We start from the raw sequence: 22,634 nt of genomic DNA on the forward strand, positions 1-22,634 counted from the left end.
AAATGAAAATACGTTTAATAAAAAAAAAATCTATTTGTGGATGTGAAAGGGCTGAACTAGTAATGTTTACTTATTTCTATGAATTGTTTAGTGTGTAGTGAGAGCAGTCTGCACAGTTTTGTTGTAGTACCGTGTTTTGCTGCAAATTTATTTTCATGACTGTACATTTTTTATGCCATTTTCTAAACATTTTGGCTTTGATGGGGTCTTCCAATTACCAATTTATTACTTGCCTTCTGTGTTAACCAAAATATTTATAGGATCCATTCCTAATTATTTATTTGGAATCAGATACTCGGGTTAGATGATTTAAAGACATTGGGAAAAATACAGAATAAAGCCAGATAAATAAGAGTGGTGCATTTATTTATCTGTTTTTGTTTTACCTTGTTTTTGTTTCACCTTCTTTATTTTACTTTTACCCCTTTATTGTGTATTATTTTATTATATTATTTATTTTATGTTATTAATTTATTTTATTACTGTATGATATGTCTGGTTGTACTTTCTTGGTTGAATTTTTCTTGATGTAAGCTACCAAATAGTTAGGCCTAATCACTGGTTAGTTTATTGTATAGTCTCTTTATGATGAGTTTAAGTAATTCATATTCCTATATTGTATTATAATGCTTAGTCTGATTAAATGTAGCTTGTTATAGCCTGACTATTAAATATTTCCCATTTATATAGTATTATTCTATATAAATAAAAGCAAAAATTGTTTAAAAAAAGTGATACATTTATTAACATTGCAGCAAAATATATGCAAAAAAAAAAATTATATATCTCAACTGTAAAAAAATATCAGGTTACAAATTCTTAATGAAAGTGTTCAGCAAGGATGTTTATTTAAGCAAGTCAGTGACTTGAAGAGTGAGTTGGTGAACATATTATCATCCAGCAAGCAGAAATGTAACATAAGTAATAAAAAAAAAAGGACAAATAAGCCTGTTCATTTTACCTCGTGTTACAAGTAATGAAAAATATAATTTTTCTCTTTATATCCCATTAATATTGTTTCATTTATTATGTACATGTTACATGACTGTTTGATATATTTCTAAGAACATATTCAGTTTCTAGTTTTGGTAATGAGCATGAAAGCTTCTTAAGCTGAAAAGGATAAACGCTCAGACTGAAGGCATGTGGGAGCCACTCCTCTGAGTGGTTACAGACCTGCTGACTGGGTTTAAAGTGCTTACATAATCCTATGGCATTACCAGCTGGCATTGAAATGTTGACTGGGGTGGCAGTTGGTGTTAAATTGCATATGGAATGTAACCATATAAAACAACGCTTAAACTGTAGAACCTGGAATCTGACGTTTCAGTACTGTTATAACATATGCTAAATACCTTATCTAAATTTGTTGGCAGTGGATGAAGACACAGACACTTATGAGAAAAAATCCCATGATAAAAGTCTTGATGGTTAATCTAATCAATATGTGAGCTGCAAATCTAAATCCATCTATATCCCTGATTATCTAGAAAATAATAGGATTTATAAAGTAAACATTCCCCACAACCAAATTTCACTGCATTTAAAATGACCCGCCTCTATTTTATCCCAAACTGGTAATTTTATTCAAATTGTCTGTGTATTCAAAGGAACACCTTGTGCATGTCTGTACCCTCAAAGCTTTGCTGCACAGCCTTGTCATTAACCAATCACTATAACAACTTGTTCTGAACATAGAATTCAAACAGTGAGGTATTATTAGTTTAGGACTCATTCCAATAAATATTATACATATTTAAGGATCTGTTTTGCACTAGAAGAACATGTTGGCTTTCCTGGCATAGAAGCAAGTCAGTGATATAAATATGGATTGAATGTCACTCATACAGTTTAATACAGTATGTTATCTCTGTAGTAAATATATACATATTATACAAATCCTATGAGTGCCGCCAGTTGTGGGTCTGTATCTAGCCGCTTTGCCGTTGGGGAGAGCACCGGGCAGCTATACTGTGTTTTAAGGACTTCCGGTGTGTGTGTGAATGTGTATATAAATATAAATATATATATATATATATATATATACAGGGAACCGTTTCCCCCCCTCTTCCGCTCCCCCGGAAAGTAGGCACTTCTCCTGCATCCTGCCCACTTCATGGTGAAGTGTACAGACTTGGGGGAAATTTTACCTGAAGATAGGCGGGTTCATGAGTAGGGGGCGGGGCCTGATGACGCAATTCTATGATAATTGTGTCATTTGGCCCCACCCCTAGGTAAATTTGTGGGATTAGTGGAATTTTCTAGCGAAGGGGCGGGGTTTAATTACGCACATCATCTGGGTTCACCCCCATCGGCGTCCACCTGCATCTCCTCTCTGTCAGTAAATATGAATATATATATATATATATATATATATATATATATATATAGATATAGATATATAGATATATAGATATATACAGTATATGTATGTGTATATGCATGTATATATCATACTATCCTATTCTCCTGGGACTGCCGGTAACCTATGTAATTCATTTGTCCCGGATTAAAGGGATATTATGGCAAGCCAATATATATATCTGAATTAACTAAATTACTACTACTACTGCAGCATAGTACTTATTGCCTACAGTACAGTATATATTTTTTTTTGCAAAAATAGGTGCAGTGCAGTGCTGTATTGACAACAGTATATATCATTTTTTCCCTGCATTAAGTGCAGTATAAAACAGTATTGCCTACTTTTTGACAAGGAGAATGTTGTCTTGCAGTGAATATTTTTGCGTACAGTATATGTTTGCCTTACCCTGTTGTAGTTACTTGACTATAGCTTTACAAGTGGTAGGAATAGCATTAGGATCAGCAAGCCGGATTTGGTGCCTGAATTTCATGTTGAAGATTTTCAAATATCAAAAGTTACATAAGCAATTTTTTCAAAATGTAATTTAAAGTTAAAATACCATATTCATAAGTTGTGTTACCCTTGAATGCAGAGTAATCATTTTAAGCAACATGGGTAAAAGGGAAAGGGCTCCTATATTTAGTAGGATTGTTTTTCATTCAATATTCATTTTGTATACAAGATATTTATGGAACAACCTAGCACTTTGTGATGTGTTATGTTAGGTAGATTACACTACTTTATTCTCCAACACTTGTCAGCATTTCCTGTTAAACTGAGCCTGTACAGCTCTTTATAACACATTTTTAAGATAAGCTAATGCTTCAATATTATATCCCTTTAATTCAGTTGTAATGTGTCAGACTGTGAGATTGATTAGGGATGAATGTAGAAAATGGCTTGCTTGTCACATCATGTTCCAAATGGGTGTAAGTACTGATGGTACATCGCATTGACAATGTGTTAATTCATTTGAAAAGCTGTCTGTCAAAATAAGTGAACCTCTAATATTTTAAACTGTAATGATGATTGTATTTACACTAGAGTTGCCCTTAGTTAATGTGTCACTGTGCCCCCAAATTGCACAGTGATATTGGAAAAAGGATCAGGCTGTTGATAGTGGTTATTTATACATTGTATGGGAATTGTGCTTATTTAACTTTGAAAGGGTATCTCTAGCATGGAATGCTTTAGGCTACTGTCCTTCATCCAGGTTCCAAAGGTGACTTACACAAACTCCACTCCAAGCAATATCCCGCCATGGGAGTGCAGTGCCTCATTGAAGATGGCAGTTGATATGACGAGTTCAGCACCTGTCTAGTCTCATAGGTCGGGATGTACTAAGCATTGCTTCATCAGGTACATACCACAGTTCATTACCGCAGTATGTACCAGGAATATCGCAAAGGACAGCTCTCCTAATAAGAAGTCCCTCTGGTGTCCTTCTGTGCATGTGCAAAAGGCCGTGGGCCTCGAGGGCTACATCCCGATTAAAAGCCCATAGGCTGAAGATGGTGTTACCAATCGGGGCGAAGCACCAGAATGCATTGCATTCTGGAGCTTAGTACATTTGGTGAATGTGCCATTTTCGGGGGTTTTACCGCATTTTCACCATTAGTACACCCTGCCCATAGGGTGATCAACCTGTGATCACACCCCAGTCACCAAATGTCTAGATGAGGGAAACAGTCAGTGGCGTAGAGGTAAGGGGTGAGAAAATTAACATAAAGATTCCTTGCTGCTAGGAAAAGAATATTACAGTACTACAAAAATGTGGCAACAAAATGCTTGTGTACATTTGCCCTAAGGTTTCTCTTAAAGGTACAAGAACAAGCAAAGATAACTGCTTACAGTTCCTGACAGCAACTATCTGTACAGCTGTCACCAACGTGGCAAGGGTGACATTTTTCACTAATTATGTCTAAAAGACAATTAGTATTAGTTTTATTATTATTAGTAGTAGTAAGGCCACAATGTTCCATAGTGATGCACAGTGGGAAAACATAACACATACATACAAAAAAGGGACATTCAAGGTAGACTAATATAATGGAAATATGTAAACAATGGGTCGGGAGAGTCCTGCTCATTACAGAGCTTACATATTGATAGACAAAAAGCACAGCTGAGACAAGAGGAGCGAGTGTGGCTCAGAGTCAAGAGTGGGACAGGGTACAATAGTTTATGTAGGATAGCTAGAAGTAAGGTAAGCTCTAATGCATTGATTGGTTTTCAGAGAGCCTGAACAGGCATGGTAGGGTATACCATAAGTGAGTAGCAGCTAGGGAGAAGTCTTGTGGGCTGGAGTGAGAGGTGTTTACCAGAGATGAGATTAAACATACTTGCAGACTTTTCAGCTGCCCCCTCCAGGAGGGTCGGCACAGAATCAGCGTGGCGGCATCATCACGGCCCCGCCCCCGAGATTACATCATTTCAAAGCAGGGGGCGGGGCTATGATTGCGCAATTCAGGGCAAATCACATTATTGGCCTCTTCCGGACTGCCCACTTTCAGACGGCAAGCGTGGACGGGGGTGCAGGAAGTGGGGGAGTGCACGGGGAAGTGGGGGGGAGGCAGCCAGACCGGGAGACTTTTTGGGAGCCTCTCTGCCACTGCGTGAGAGTTGGCAAGTGTCAATTAAACATGGAGCAGGCCAGAAGAAGTAAGAGGGCAAGATGGAGAGTATTTCAAGATGAGATTTGAGTTGTATGAAGTGGTAGTTTGAATTTGATTATGGAGAACATGGGGAGCCAGTGTAGGGATCTGCACTGTGGTTCAGCATATGTGGAGTGACAAGAGGGAAAGATCAGTCTTGTTGCAGTATTTTAGAGGGATAAGGTGAAAATCGATGAGAGGAGGTTGCAGTAGCCAAGGCAAAAGATGATGAAAGAATTGATAAGAGTTTGGTGGCTTGTTTGGTAAGAAAATTAAGTTTTCTGGCAATATTTCAAGTCTAGAGGAGGTAGTTCTGGGAAACTGGATGTGAGGAATAAAGCAGAGAATAGAGTTACATCAAGATGGGCTTGGGAAACTGTAAGAAATTATGTTATTATTGGTGGTGAGGTAGATTTGATGAGAGATGTTGAGGAAATGTACGTCTGAATGCTGTCATTTTAGAGGTGGTACTGTACTGTAAGGCCAAATGAGTGGGAGAAAACTTATACATTGAAAAAAACAGAGCGCTGAGAACAGAGCCTTGTGGGAGCCCAACATATAGTTGGAGTGGAACAGTTCTATATTTAGGAAATAAACCAGGATAGATCTGAGTCATTAAGGCCTATGGAGCGATGGGTGTGCAGCAGAACAGGGTGTTCAGTGTCGAAAGCAGCAGAGAGGTCCAGAAAGATGAGTATGGAGAAGTGACTCTTAGGGGTAAATTTACTAAGAATCATGAATAAAGTCAATTTGTAATTGCTGGACATTGTCAGCAGGGTCGGATTAAAGCCCACATGGGCCTGGAGCTGAAAATGTTCAAGGGCGTGTACTGAGAAGGGGAAGAGCTGTGATCGGTGCTGTGTGGGTGTGGTCAGAGTGGCCTTGGTGTATACATGTGTATACACCCCCTAAACTATACCACAATGTCTTCCTAACTACATAGACATAGAAAAATTGCATAATTTTGTTTTTTGGGGGGGACGCGGGACTAGAAAAACTATTTAAATAGTTAAGATTTATGGCCAGTTAGGCAGCTGGTAATCATGCTGTCATGTTGATGGGCCTATTTTTATGTGGAGGCCTGGAGCTGTAGCTCCATCCGCCCCATTGTTAATCTGGCCCTGATCGTCAGAACGTTTTACAATCAAAAATCCAAATTTAGTAATTAGCGTATTTGACTGACTATTTTCATTCGATGGTGATCCTCACAGATTTCTGCCATGTGCGAGATCAGTTGATCTGCCCTGTTACTTAGGTTCTACTGTCAAATCAAAGCATGAATCCAAAACTCCTAAATCAGTGATCAGCACTGGACCTATCAGCCCGGTCTGGCCCTGAAAAATTGGGTGAAAACAGGTTGTGGGGTCCCATGATTTTTCAAAATCTAGCACTAGCCTGAACCATACTTGCCTACCTGCGAGAGGGTCCCGATTTTTTGGGTAACCCCCCACACCCCTGGTAAAGTAGGAACTTCTCCCACAGAATGGGAAGAATTTTCCCGGGGATTTGCGGGTCCATGAGTAGTAGTAATTTGGCCCTGTCCCCTAGTTAATATGCTGGATTACCGGCAGTTTGCCGCGAGGGGGCCAGGCCCCACCCCCATCGCCGCCCATCTGCATCTCTTCTCCAGGCAACTCCCGTAGAGGAAAATAAAAATATTGCTAAGTATGGGCTGAACCAGCCAGGGGTGGTTACGCTATAGCAGCAACATGGGGTCCATCTACCATAATGTAGTCCCTCCCCAAACTGGTCACCCCAGCCCTGTGATTCATTAGAAAGTTATGCAATCATTCCATAGATGTTCACGCTCAGTGTTGGAGCAGGTGCAGTGCAAAAAATCACAAGACCCGTCCTCAAAAAGGACTTGCATGCAACACTGCACCAGGCCCTAAATGACTAAAATGGTGGTAGGTTGGACTTTGATGTCATTTTTACTGGTTTACCCTGTGGATTTTCAGGTTTGTCTATCATACCACAAAGCTAGGCACAGAATGCTTTTTATTATTCCAAAGATTATGAAGCACCCTAAAATGTACTTGGTACACAGGTACACACATCTTATTAATTTATTTAATGTACAGTTTAAGACTAGCATTATTTTAAGTAACTTTATAAGAAAAGTGCAATATGCTAAAACCATCATTATCAGATTTTATGGGTTTTTTTTGCGATGTTGTTAAGACCCTTCTTATTTTTTTCCAGGTGACATTTACAAAGAGAAAGTTTGGGTTAATGAAGAAAGCTTACGAGTTGAGTGTTTTATGCGACTGTGAGATAGCTCTAATCATCTTCAACAGCACTAACAAACTATTCCAGTACGCTAGCACGGATATGGATAAAGTTTTGTTGAAGTATACAGAATACAACGAGCCACATGAAAGTCGAACAAATTCTGACATTGTAGAGGTAAGAATATGTTGTGAGTGCTAATTGATGTTGTATTTTGTATTTACTACACCTATGTTTGTACAGATGGCAGAGTAGCAAATATACCATAGTCCAGGCGTGAGTAAACTTAGAATATAACAAGCAGCCTTGTTTTGAATATATGGTGTGATTTGGTGCATGCCAATGCTGCATGAACTCCAGCTACTGTACATAAACAGGAAATGAGTAATGGCCCATGTGGATGTAGACAAATTAATTAGTACACAGCGTCACAAACACTTGAGTAACACACCCTGAGAGGCAGAATGGCACGGGCAAGTGTTAAGGGGCCCATACATCAGAGATGGATTGATCCAATTCCCCTGATGCTAATGCCAGGTTTGGGGAATCGGGGAAATTCAACATGTTGAACCTTATCGATTCCCCAATCTTGACCCAAAAATGGTCAGAATCAGCAAGTCTGGGATCTTTGAATTTGCTGTTGTTGTTGTTGAATTTCCCCAATCCATGGATCACCTATCATTGATGATTGATGGTTGGATCAGTAGAATGGGGAATTGAGGTTATAGATGTATGGCCCTCATTAGTTGAGTAGGTTAAGGTTGTGTTCTCATCAGTGTGGAATCTCTTTGGGAGTTGCACCTAATTAGGCATGGATGCATCCCCAGATATGCCTAGTATTAATTTGTTTCTTCCATGTGTACTGAAGGCCTTGTGTATAGATACATGATGAAGACGACAACCCCAACAGCTCTATCTTGTCATTATTTCCATGTTGACCCTACCAGCGATGGTACTTCTTTCTTTCATCCGCATAGCAGCTGTATTATGTGAAGTCAAGGCTGCCTATTCAAATTACGTATTTGTCACTTGCTCTACACTAGTGTAGGAAAGAAGCATCTTACTGGATTTTTAAAGGGCTAAAGTGAATGTTTACACAATTTTATGCCTGGCATGTTTCTGACACAGAAATATTGCTGTGTTTGAGTTGGCCGTATCTTGGGATACACGTTACTCATACATACATGCATATGTTCTGGTGCAAAATGGTTCAGACTCAGAATGTCCATATATGTATGGGAAGTAGATAATAGAAATCTGTATCAGTGCAAAGACAGTATTCTTCAGATACTTCTAACCCTTCATCAGGTAGATCATCAAAAAGAATAGCTAAAAATACCCAAAATATGCATTAATATAACCTCACGCATTTGCAAGGAAACAAAATTATCTTTCCGTATTTACTCATCCTTGGTTACTTTCCCAGGAAACTCCCGATTTTCTACAATGGCCCTGCAGTCGGAATCTATGCAGCAGTGCCACCTGGAGCGTCCTTACAGCTGCCCTTACAGCATTGCTGTAATCACCGGCGATTGTGGCCTTGTTCTGTGTAACGTCACGCTGAGGGGGCGTTGGCTGCACCAGGCCCGCGAATAATGTTAAATATATTAAAATGGCCCTCGGCAGGAAAAAGGTTCCCCACCCCTGGCTTAGAGAATACTTGAAACACCAGCCATGATGCACCTTGTTGATGACTTGGCCGAACCTATATATGTTGTTATATTTGTCAGCAGTTTGTGATGGAAGTCAGTCCACACCAGGGCCATATTAAGGCTTGTAGGGCCCCAGGGCAACTAACTTGTGGGGGACCCTACCAATGAAATTGTCAAATTGATATACTAGCGATGTTAAAGAAAGTATAAGGTGTAAATACTTCTGGATCCACAAATGTGTTGAACAAGTTGTAGTGCTCCAGCTCACATTATGCCATACAGTGTCCCCAGTTCACATTATTCTAGAGTGTCCATAGTTCCCATTATGTCAGTTCAGCCTCCTTAATCCCACTGAATTCCGCAGTGAAGTGGGCGATCTAGGCCTTGAGGACATATTTTGCAGTAAACTCATCATTGTGGCCCCTGCAGCATAATGCCGCACACTGGATCAGTAACAAAGACGTCAACAATGTGTTTTTACTTCTATTTTTATGTTTGGACCATTCTTTAATACATTTTCCAAAATGTGTAAATATAGGCAAGTTTACTTTATATGTAATAAAGCTAAGTGGTGATAAAAATAACATCACATAAGACCTAATGTGCATGGCACATAATGTCTGCTGTTAGCGTCCGTAGTTAAAAACAAACATAAAATATACCTGCAATTGGGGGAGCGATGCAGAATACAAAGTGTTAGGACGCACCCATGACACCATTTTTAGTGATTGCCCACAGCGGTCGGTACCTGACAGGCAACAGTCATGACCAGGAGGTGGTTCATGCCAGGGAAGGGTGTTACTGACCCCCACCCTGCTTGCTGTCCTATACAAGCTGGAACGGTTCCTGAGCTTCCCCAGGGGAGTCCAGCACCATCTGCTCCAGTTGCCGGCATGTGACATGTTCATCTCAGTGCAGTGCTCCAGTTTCTGGGACATCTACTGTGTGAGTCATATGGAGGTTTGAGATTTTTGTGTGTGAGGTGTTACTTGGGGTTTATGAGATTACTATAGGGCCTATTCATCATCAATAATGGGTCCGTTAAACATGAAGAAAGGTTAGTTCCCGCATGTTTTTAAGTAACAAACCGATTAATTATTAGGGGCCAAATGGGGCTGCCTAGTATTGAGCAAACTTCAAAAACTGAAAATTTACAGAGTTTGCCTGCAGGAACAATTCCAATAGCCCCACTCCTACGTATGGGAAGGAGGTCCGGGGGGCTGCCTCCGCACTGAATGCCACGCTGCTTTGGGCAAGTGTGAATTCAGGTCACGCATGCCCAGTTACCTGAAACCCGTTAGTAAGTGACACTGCTAGATCGCTTTTTTGGAGCAGCTGTCCTCGCATCGAATTGCTCCGATAATTAGCAACTACCACAACTTGCTGCAAGTTGGATACCTAATCATCGGGGGCCGGATGGAAAGGCCTCTATGTGTGAGATGTAATAAGGGGGTATGAAATCAATGTGTGTGAGGTGTTATAAAAGGAAGATGAATGAATAAGATCCCCACCAAAAAAAGGTATACAAAAAACACAAAGCACACTCAAAAATAAATACACTCAGGCAATGTCAGGTGTAATGGAATCGGTATGTAATGCCGCCGAATGTATTGCCGGCTGACCTTAATACCGACGGAAGCCCGAACTGTCAGGATTCTGACTGGAGCTGGTAAGATCCCTAACCCTTCCCTCCCCTCACCAACCCTAACCCTCCCTTAATGGTGCCTATCCCTAACCTCTCCCCAGTGGTGCCTAACCCTAACCCCCTCTTCTCCTAGCCTAACCCTAACCCTCCCCGGGGGGGTGCCTAACCCGAAGTCCTCCTGGGGGTGCCTAGAACTAACCTTCCCTCCCCCTGCAGCTAACAGCTCTCAGTCCCTGTTTACTGTCCTTCAGGATCCCGGGCGTTGGGATTTTGGCGTCTGGCTAAAGATAAGCGTTGGTATTTAGACACCTATCTTTAGTACATAGTCGGGCTTCCAGCGTCGGGATTCCGACGTCCGGCATTCCAGACGCCGATAAATAAACTGCATCCTGGTGTAACAGCTAGTATGGAATACAAACAATAACATCAAAGTATTTTCATTAGTAAAAAATTGGCATTAAAGTCAAGGGGAGCACAGACGGTGTAATGGTAGCATTACTGCCTCACAGCACTGAGGTCGTTGGTTCGATACCCACTACGGCCCTAACTGTGTGGAGTTTGTATATTCTCCCTGTGCTTGCGTGGGTTTCCCCCGGGTACTCCGGTTTCCTCCCACACTCCAAAAATATACTGGTAGGTTAATTGGCTCCTAACAAAATTACCCCTAGTGTGTGTATGTGTGTATGTGCGCATGTGGTAGGGAATATAGATTGTAAGCTCCACTGGGGCAGGGACGGATGTGAATGGCCGAATATTCTCTGTAAAGCGCTGCGGAATATGTGTGCGCTATATAAATAACTGGTAATAAATAATAAATAAATAAGTCCCACTTCAAAAGTGAGTATTGTGGCAGCTTCCAATAGAAACTATAGATCCGATAAAAGTCAGATATTTTATATATAAACATATGTTTTGCCTTTTACAGTATTTATTTTACTGTGCTTAAAAAGGTATGCATAGAACTTAATATACATTATTTACTGTGCCATTGCAAGAAGGCTGCTTGTGTTACCCCTCCCGTTATTACAGATCTATTACTGAAGCAATGTCTCTGAGGTTTTTTATACGTTCTGGCCTCCGTTCACGGCAGCTCCATTATGCACATATGTAGGTAGCAATCTTGGGCTTGTTCATACAGTATCCTCGAGACCACCCATGATCCAGCCAGAATAAACAAGAACATAGGGAAAACGTTTGTGGTGTGTGCAGTTTACACAGTGCAGTACTCTAAGAACTGTGAGGAATAGTCCTGCTCACCTTATTCAGTGTCTCTGCGGTGTCTCCCAAAAAACATTGCTGAAGGGGCAAAAAAGTAGCAGGAGGGTGGCCTCTGTTACATATGTACAGTAGCTACATTTCAATTTTCCTTTAACCTTTTAAATTCTCCTTTAAATCTTTCAGGTACAAATACTTTTTAATGCAACTTTATCCAACACTATTGTGGCACTAAATTATGTATTTAGACCATGACTATAAACCAGTGGCGGTTCTAGGGGCGGGCAATCAGTGATGACATTACTGAGCGCACAGGGGAGAGGCAGTCCACTGGGCCCAGCAGCTGGGCCTGGTAGTGGTGGTGCGGGTGGTACTGGGCGTCCTCACACCACCGCTCACTCATCAGCTCCCTCCAGTTCCTACTTGTTGTTCAACAGCCTGGTTTGTGATTGCTGCTGCAGTCCCTGGCCCTGCCTGTGCCTGACTCTGATCTCTGGCCCCTGCTGAGAGACTGAGTGAAAAACTTATGTATACCTGATCATTCATATAATTTTAAGTGGCATTACTGTGTGGAATAATGTGTAAGGGGCATTATGGTGTGTGGCATAATGTGTAAGGGGCATTAATCTGTGTGCCATAATGTATTATAAATGGCATTAATGTGTGTAGGATAATGTATTATAAAGAACATTATTGTGTGTGGCATAATGTGTTATAAAGAGCATAACTGTATGTAGCATAATGTGTAAGGGGCATTACTGTGTGGTGTAGTGGACAGTACCATGTGCGGCATAATGTGTAAGGGGCATTACCATGGGCAGTATATTGTGTAAGGGGCATTACTGTGTGTGGCATACTGTGTAAGGGGTATTACTGTGTGTGGCGTAATGTGTAAGGTGCTTACTGCGTGTGGCATAATGTGTAAGGGGCATTACTGCATGGCATAATGTGTTATAAGGGGCACTACTACAGTGTGGCATAATGTGTAAATGGAGTACTATTGTGTGGCATAACGTGAATGGGCTCTGTGTGGCATGACACACAAACTCTGGCATAATGTGTTATAAAGAGCATAACTGTATGTGGCATAATGTGTAAGGGGCATTACTGTGTATGGCATATTGTGTAAGGGGCATTACCATGTGTGGTATACCATGTAAGGGGCATTACCATGTGCAGCATATTCTGTAAGGGGCATTACCGTGTGTGGCATACTGTGTAAGGGGCATTACTGTGTGTGATGTAATGTGTAAGGGGCATTACTGTGTGGCATAATGTGTAAGGGGCATTACTGCATGGCATAATGTGTTATAAGGGGCACTACTACAGTGTGGCATAATGTGTATATGGAGTACTACTGTGTGGCATAACGTGAATGGGCTCTGTATAGCATGACATACAAACTCTGGCAGCGCCATATTCACAAACTGTGCTGCTGTTCCCAATCCCTCCCAGTCTCCCAGAATGCCGGTGGTGCCGGGCGTGACGTCGTTGTGCATGGCATTCTGGGAGCGGCCACGGGAGAAGTGCATCCACTTTCTGCTGGACGTGTTTCCTAGAGTGATGAATAGGGGTCGTGTCACAAAGCCACACACCCTTTTCGGGAGTATGCACGCAGAAAAATACCCTCTTTTATTTCTGCGTGCTTTTTTTGGGGGGGGTTGGCAAAGGGAACTCTTGCCCTGAGCTCCAAAAGGTCTATAGTCGGCCCTGCTATACACCATACTTGCCTATTTTTAAATCTTTCTGATGAAATGTACGGGGGCCAGTAAAATTATGTCACGTCCCCGCCTCCCGCCGTACAGTGCCACGATATGCGGTAGTGGGTCGCAGGACCATGATGATGCGATTTGCCAGGTATTGCCCACTTTACCAGGATTCTAGTTCACTCTCCCGGGAGTGCAGCAGAAGTCTCCCAGATAATCCAGGAGAATAGGCAAGAATGATATAAATAACTTGAGCGGTCTCAAAGATGAAAGACTTAAACTTGTAAAACAGATTACAAATTACTTTGTTACCTAGTTGTCCTTTAGATTATGCACTAACAGGTTCTCTTGATGCACTGTTAAAAAATTTGGCCACATGACTCTTAGATTGTAATGTGACAACACCTAAAACAAGACTGCAGATCCACAATGTGATGGATGCACAGTCATTTAAGAAACTGATTTCATGCAATATTTATACAAATCAGTGTGTTCAGAAGTCAATAAGACATCCATAGAGTAAAAGAAACTACTATTTTATAGATTTGATTAGATTTTTTTCCTAATATAGCCCTTCATATTTTATGCTTACTAATATTCAATACTCAGCTTTACGGCGTACTTCACCTATGTAGACAATCGTGACTTGATAGAGGCTTGATAGCCCAGCTTGTTGTCTGCTTGTCTACAGTCAAGGGTTCATGAATATTCATATGTTTCTATGAGAATGTGACCATTCATGCACATCTTTGCCTGTAATGATCTAGAAATGCAAGAAATGTGAATTCTACCAAGTCCCAGTGTTCGCCTGGAGAAGTATAGCAGTACGACAGAGCGCCAGGTTTTGTGTCAATACTGTGTTTAAAACTGTTGATTGCATAAACTGTTTACTAAGTAACTATATATGTGTATGTATATATATATATATATATATATATATATGGCTATTTTTCTGGAAAAAGAGGTTCAGGAACTTCGGGTGGAGCTACTGATGGTGGAGCTATAGAAAAATAGCTATATATTAAATATGTATGTATTATATATACATGTATATATAGTATTTAGAAAAGAAGGCACTCAAAAGGGACTTTAAAATCAAACCTATCTTATAGAAATACACTTTGGCCCAGGACATTACTTCATAGTTAATTTCCTACTGAAATATAGCACATATATATATATATATGTGTATATATATATATATATATATATATATATACACACACACACAGTATATATATATATATATATATATATATATATACACACACACACACAGTATATATATATATATATATATATATATATATACACAGTATTTTTTTTAAGAAGAGCAGCACACATAAACTCATAGGTATTATTGGTGCATGATCCATACATTGATTAGGACAACTATCTGATATCCCAGTAAAGAGAAAACTGATCAGCACTCACTATTATGATGATGATGAATGAAGGTACATTTATTTAAAACATACAGAGATATAAAAGTCCCAATATATGTATATAAGATCAGCAGAGTAATGTCATCAAATAGTAAAAATAAATAAGTGCATCTTTACATCATGAACTTCTAAAATTTGTGGACATAATGAAATAGCAATTAGTCCAGTGGCAACTGATTCGGGAAACGGCATGTGACATTCCACTCAAATCCATGCTGATCACCCACGTGCGCCCCTGACAGCAATCCTGCAATCCCATTTTCTTGATTGTCTTATTTTGCATTAGCCTGTCAAATCTTAAGAGCAAGTAGCGAGGCCTGGTGATCTGGCTTGTGTCAAGTCACCTGTTGGGATGTTTTGAATAGGGCTGAAGAAAAAATAATCTGCCGTGTCAATAATTTTTAAAGGTTGCAGAGGTAATTACTAGTTGTAAGTGATTTATATTTTGGAAGTCTCCTTATGCCAATGAAGACATAGGATATGGTTCTGGATTGCTCTCTGCATATACGCTTTAACAATTTGCATTTTTCCCCTCATTAAGCCTCCGACATAATCATAAAAATTTCCATTGTATTACAAAACATATGAAGCATTAGGTTGTACAAAATTCCCTCCACCAAATACATCCTTGTATTGCAGCAGTGGCACCTTAATTGTCTTTCATCAATACAACTATTGTGTTATTAAATTGATTGTGTTGCTGTTGTTTTACAAAGTAACTTTTCAGTCAGCCTATGGTCACTGAATAATAGAATGAGTTGAAGTGGTTACATACATAAAAACCACATTAATATGTCATTGCCATTAGTTCAACTTTGTCCCTGGATGGAAATGATTTCACTATAGCAGACATCAGATATCGTCACAGATAATTGATGACATTGATTAAAAGGCTGTCATACAGACAAGTCTATCAGCAATGAAATAAACAGAATGTGGATTAATGTTGGTGCCCCAGGAATGGATGTATCCGGCCTCTCTCTATCCTGACGCTGGAATCCTGACAAGGGAGTTAAGATAAGCGTTGAAATACAGACGCCTATCTTAATCCCAACGCCGGAATCCAGGAGGACGCGTGCCTGAATGAAGGTAAGCCGGGGCACCCTGGTGTTAGTCGCAGGGGGTGGGAGGGTTAGGTTTAGGTCAGTTAACGGGGTTAGCGTTAGGTTTTTTTGGGGGAGGTTAGGGTTAGGCACCCCTAGGGGGGAGGGTTGGGGTCAGGCACCACTGTGGGGGGGGAGGTTAGGTTTTGGGGGGGGGAGTTTAGGGTTAGGCACCCCTAGGGGGGAGGGTTGGGGTCAGGCATCACTGGGGGGTTAGGTTTAGGCAATAACGGGAAGGGTTAGGGTATGGCACCACTGGGGGGGTTAGGTTTAGGCACTAAGGGGGGAGGGTTAGGGTTAGGCACGAAGGGGGGGAAGGTTAGGGTTAGGCTACAAGAAGGGAGGGTTCGGGGGAGAAGGGGGGAGGTAAGTATACTTACCCGACCCGTCAGGATACCAACTATATGCCTGTATCGATATTGTGACAGGAGGCATCCCGACAGCCGGCATTACATACCCATTCCCCCCAGGACGGGATGTAGTTACAAAACTGGCGGCTGCTCTCTATCCCGACGCTGGAATCCTGACAAGGGAGTTAAGATAAGCATTGAAATACCGACGCCTATCTTAATCCCGACGCCGGAATCCAGGGGGACGCGTGCCTGAACGAAGGTAAGCCGAGGCGCCCTTAGTGTTAGCTGTGGGGGGAGGGTTAGGTTTAGGTTAGTTAGCGGGTTTAGCATTAGGTTTTGGGGGGGGGGTTAGGCACCCCTAGGGGAGTTAGGTTTAGGCACTAGGGGGGGAGGGTTAGGCACGAAGGGGGGAGACTTAGGTTTAGGAACTAATGGGCATGGTTAGGGTGCGGGGTGGGGAGGGTTAGGCTACAAGAATGGAGGGTTAGGGGGAGAAGGGGGAGGGTAAGTATACTTACCCAACCCCTGACGGGATACCAACTATCGGCAGGGCCAGATTAACAATGGGGCCGATGGAGCTGCAGCTCCAGGCCCTCCATTGCAATAGGCCCACAGAAAAAATATTTTCTTATTATAGCCTGGCTGCTGCCGGCCGCCCACTGAAAGCGCAACTCCCGATTCCCAGTCTGCCCGCTCTCAAGTACCGGCGTTGGGCATAATTCGGCAGTGCAGTGGGAGGCTTCATAAGCTCTCCTTGCACTGCACGCATGGTTTCCCAGCTCCTCTTCCTCCTCCACACCATGCGACAAGTGCTGCGGCCGCCGCACCCGCCCACTTGACTGTAGCTGAGCTAAGCTCAGTCATCTCCATGAAGGCCGCCCAGCTTCTGCTTCTGATGGGGAACAGGCTGCTGCTGAGCCTTATTAGGAACATGTCCGTATCCTGTAGCTTGAGCCTCAGTGCAGTGTTTCTGAACAAGGTATGCTCTGCTCCCTATGAGTGCACTGCTACTCACTGTGAGATAGGTATAGATATGCACAGTATGTATATTTTGATACATACAGGTATATATATATATATATATATATACATACAGTATATCTATCTATCTATATATATATATATATATACTGGGGTACCTAATTCTCTGTACTGCCCTCTGCTCTGGCCGGCCACACCCCTTATCTGCTGTACTGACCCTCTTTGCTCCATCCTGACACCCCCTTCATTGCTCTGTCACACCCCCTCCCCGTTTGCTCAGTCCTACCATGGTTAGGTCTAGACCAGTGTTGGCTAACCTTGACACTCCAGCTGTTGTGGAACTATATATCCCAGCATGCCCTGCCACAGTTTTAGCATGCCCTAATAGCAAAACTGTAGCAGTGCATGATGGGTTATGTAGTTCCATAACAGCTGGAGTGTCAAGGTTAGCCAACACTGGTCTAGACTATACAAGGCTGATGGACCTGTGACGTCACACCCACGTGACCCGGCCTGAAAGGGGGAGGGGTGGGGATACTAACGGGGGTCCAAAAGTGTCCCCTCATGGGCTCGCTGCGCTCGCCACGCTTCGGGCACGGTGGCTCGCTGCCCTCGCCACAAATATTTATTCCCCCTCTATGCCCTAGTGGATGGTAACGCAGGAGCGGTCCAGCCTCCTGCAGCGGTCACGTGGTGGATATGTCACAGAGGTCCTTTAGCCACATAGGAAATAGCAGCAACTGTCCTGCCTCTCTACCTCTAACTCCTTACTCCCAGCTCCCATACTTACTTGTTCCCAGTGGCTGGTCGTCTTCTTTCAATTTCCGTCTCCCTTGCCTGGTAGCCAATGGGGTGAGAGCCGAGGCTTCAACTGTGCCCACACTGGGGGACTGGGCAGACCTTACACAATTATTGTGTGTATGTGTGTGTGTATGTGTGTGTGTATACAGAGACAGATATATATATATATATAATTTTTAAAATATACTCACAAACATATTACATTACAAACCCATTCCCCCCAGGACTATGTTACATAAGATACTACTGTACTGTATTATTAGTGTAGGATTTAAATTTTGTAATGATTACATTGAATTTAGCACATGTAGTAACAGCTGTATAGAACAAACTGATTTAGGGGTCAATATTAAGCCCATACTTGCCTACTTATTTTTCTCCCCCCCCCTCGGGGAGGTGAAGCAGGTGGGTAGAGATGGGGACGGGGCCTGACGATTAAATCCTGTCTCCTTCATGGTAAATTGCTGCGATTGGTGCAAATCTAAATAGTCGATGGGACTAAATGGCGCAATTCTTCAAGAATCCTTCACAGGGACCCGCTATCGCCGCAGAAATTCTCCCCATTCTGCCCACTTCACGAGGAAGTGTGCAAATGCGGGAGAAATGCCTACTCTACCAGGGGTGCGGGAGGTTACCTGAAAAATCGGGAGCCTCACGCGACTTCCAGGAGAGTAGGCATGTATGACTAACCCTTGGATAGAGATAAAGTGAACGGAGATATAGTACCAGCCAATTGGCTCCTAACTGCCATGTCAACAGGCTGTGTTTGAAAAATGACAGTTTGGAGCTGATTGCTTGGTAGTTTATCTCCATCCACTTTATCTCTCTCCAAGGCCAAGGGGGGTCTATTTACTAAGCTTTGGATGGAGATAAAGTGAACGGAGATAAAGTTCCAGCCAACCAGCTGCTAACTCCAATGTCACAGCCTGTGTTTGAAAAATGACAGGAGCTGGTTGGCTGTTAACTTATCTCCATCGACTTTATCTCCATCCAAGGCTTAGTAAATAGATCCGCTAGTACATCTACCCCTATGGCACTGTATTCTTATGTTGCTAAAGTCAGATATCAGTAAGGTTATTTGTTGAGTGGTTCATTTTTAATAGCTATAGTACCTCACTTGAACCCAAATCCACCATCCCTCTTCTTTTACAATTGTACCTATTTTGGGTCTGTTATATAAATCTGAATAGATAAACATGTTTATATGAGTGTTCATTCTAGCACCCTGCACCTGTCACAACCATTGCAGTTCGTCTCACTCAGCTGATTTAACAAACTACTGAGATACAGACCAGAGTGTGCTAGAAGCACCAGAGCAGAGAGTGACACCCCAGGCAGAAAAGAGGAACTGCACAGGTTGTGACAGGTGCAGGGTGCTAGAATGAACACTACTTATATTACCTGTGTTTAATGGTTTCTGCAAAGCTAAGGGATCTGAAAAGGTTCTTGTAAGCAAAGTTATTCTTAAAAAAAAGAAAAAACATTGTTCTAGGTTGCACTGAACAGAACATTTCCAATGAAGCTCTTATAGGGGAAGAACTTGCATTAGATTAATCATTTAACTTTGAAGATTCTTAGGTAAGGGAACATTGTTTTGTATTGCTAAGATTTTCAGCATGTTGTGTTGTTTATAGCTTTATATAGGAAACTATGGTAATGTGGGTCTGGGATCTGCTGAGTGTCACTAGTTGTAATATAAACAAAAATGCTTCTGATTGTTGAGTCAAACATACATCACTTCTGAGAAACCATGATTGTATCATTTATGTATGCTGTATGTAATGTTAATTTGATCTTCAATTTACATTAAGACATATGGTACCATTTACTCCATTGTGTGCAAGGAACTTGTACTATCTGCATGTTTACATATGTACATAATATTCATCTCTAGAGCAAAGCATCCATATTTTGTATAGCAAAATGAGACACACAGCCGTTTAAACAAAAAAAATAATAATATATTCTGAATGGCTAAAGTATAAGCACAGTTGGCTACTTTACTGGAATGTCCGGGAGGCTCACACATTTCTGGGAGCCCTCCCTGGCCTCTGACAGAGTATGCCAGCCTACTTGGGGACATGTTGATGCAATTTGTGGTGAATCGCATCATCTCGGTTCTGTCACTCTGATGCACAAAGCCGCAAACTGTGGCAAGGCAAAGGTTGGGGCAACCAAGGCATGATTCACGGTGCCATGCAAACTGCACCTGCCATCTGGGCCTTCTCTGGCACCACCCAGGGATCCATGGTGAAAAGTTGGCAAGTATGTGTATAAGGGGTTTATTTTACTAAGCAGTGTTAGGAGACAGAGTGAAAAGTGATAAGGTGCCAGCCAATCAGCTCCCAACTTCCATCTCACAGGCTGTGTTTGAAAAATGACAGTTAGGAGCTGATTGGCTGGTACCTTATCACTTTTCACTCTGTCTCCTAACACTGCTTAGTAAATAGACCCCTAAGTGACAAAAATGATACCATATGACTAAAAGTTGTATATATCCTTACTATCTAGTTGAGTACAGAATACTAAGCACTTTATTCTAAGTGGATCCCTCTGCTGTCGGCACACAAACATCTTTCCCAGTCTTGTTTCAATACATATATTTTTTCATTACAAGTTACTGAAATCAATAAATCTTATTATACAAATAAACCTTTTCTTTTCAGACTTCAGAGAATGTGTAGGGCTCTTCTGTGTAGTAGGGCATTATTTTCAGAACTGTATAAATCGATTTTTGTTTGTGGTTTAGAAGAACTTTGCAGAGTTGACACTATTTGTGAACTGCATGTAGCTGAGCATCATGGGAACTGAAGTCCTGTGACAGCCCAAACCTGCACATTACTGGTGTAAGGTTCTTACAGCGCATTCATTTGTTCGGTGTTTGAAGTTCTGGTTTTACACTTGCAAACGTGTCTCTTCTTTCAGGAAAAGCATGTTTGGCTGACAGTTTGGAAAAAAAGTTACATGTAATATTCTCATATTGCAGCAGTGGAGCATTTGTTTCAATCTGGCCATAGAATAATGCTCTTTGTTTTCACGGACACTGTTTCACGTAGTAACAGCTTGTTGTATTTTACAATCTTTGCCAGAGGGCAGGTTTATTTTTAAATCATTGAACTCCAAATTCTCTATTTTTCCAAGATTGGAAGCAGCTGAAATGCCCGGAGTTACAGGTTGGATACTTGCTTTATAATACGCAAAGGGAAGTGTTATCTCCTCCCCTTTTGTTTTGTTTTTTTCTTTTATTTTTCCTAATAAATGTCTGTTAACTGGTAGTCACCTAAAAATAGAAAGCTATCCAGCTAAAAATAGAGCAGCTCTCAGTCTTGCCAAGGAAAATGAAGAGGAATAGGCGTGGACTAGAGGGCTGAGTAACCCAGTGCTATTCATTCAGAGATCCCTTTGAGAATGCAAGCAATGATAAAGTGACCTTGAAAAACCACAGGCCTGAGCTGCTCTCTTCAGACTTCTGGGTGCCACTAAACATTTCAGCCCAAGGATATATTTTTTTCACATTGATCGTAAACACTTTCAGAAAGACAAGGCATTGTTCCATAGGCCTTGCTGTCTGAAACTTTCCTGTTTTTTTTCTTTTTCTCACAATCTACAGGTATACAGTTTTATACAAACAGCATATTGTTAAACGCAACACATTCATTCACTGACCGTGAAAGGGACATTATATTTAAAAAATACTTATTTTAAAACCAAAGCATGTATTATATTGTTTAATATGTTTAATTTGTCTCGGGGTGGGTATGGAATCCCGGCGGTCAGAATACTGACAGCGGCATCCCGACAGTCAGAATCCCGACGCCTGAAGGTAAGTAGCCTAACTCTAACCCACCCTCTAACTCCGTAACCAACCTTTCCCACAGCCTAAACCCCCCCAGCCTAGCCCTGACCTTCAACGCCCCCCCCGTACCTAACACTAAACCTAACCCATATACTTACCGCTGGGATGCTGGCGGTCGGGATTCTTGCACCACGATTCCGACTGCTTTGGGATTTCGGTGCTGGTATTCTGAGTGCCGGCATCCCAAACGCTGAGGTTCCGACTACATTTCTTTGTCTCCTATTGCTTGATTCAAAGTTTACTTCTTGGTAATGTTCATTAAAGAACTGAGAGAGTTCAATGAGATAGTGGAAAAAATTTAATTGTACTTCACTTGTGGAACACAGAGGGGGCTGGGCCACACAAGCCCCCCTGTGAGGACTCCACAAAGTAATTTGGGAATATCCTGCATGTTCGGGAGAAGGCATTTAGGCCAGAATTTAATGCAAGATATAACACTGAATTAGGTTCTGAACTCACTGCAATCTTGTATGTTACATTGTCTGTGTAGCTGACACTTTATCTAAACTATTCTTAAGAGGTCTGGAGGGTGCAAATACTCTCTCATGATCTTTAATGCTCCCCTACCACTAGGATCTCAATACACTAGACTGTCTCCTGGGCCGGACTGTCCATCTGGCACTTCTGGC

At 41.8% G+C, this 22,634-nt stretch overlaps 1 protein-coding gene across 12 annotated transcripts in view; it reads left to right on the forward strand.

Moving 5' to 3' along the window:
* The window catches only part of MEF2C (myocyte enhancer factor 2C), a 281,785-nt gene that overhangs the window by 178,062 nt on the left and 81,089 nt on the right, over positions 1–22,634 (forward strand). For all 12 annotated transcript variants that reach the window (XM_088457942.1, XM_088457939.1, XM_088457941.1 and 9 more), the window contains one exon: positions 7,222–7,425. In XM_088457942.1, coding sequence (XP_088314068.1) covers positions 7,222–7,425 — 204 coding nt within the window. The remainder of the gene's footprint in view (positions 1–7,221; positions 7,426–22,634) is intronic.

Source organism: Taudactylus pleione, unplaced genomic scaffold (assembly GCF_031769625.1).
Source record: "Taudactylus pleione unplaced genomic scaffold, aTauple2 ptg000792l, whole genome shotgun sequence".
In the NCBI taxonomy this organism is placed as follows: domain Eukaryota; kingdom Metazoa; phylum Chordata; class Amphibia; order Anura; family Myobatrachidae; genus Taudactylus; species Taudactylus pleione.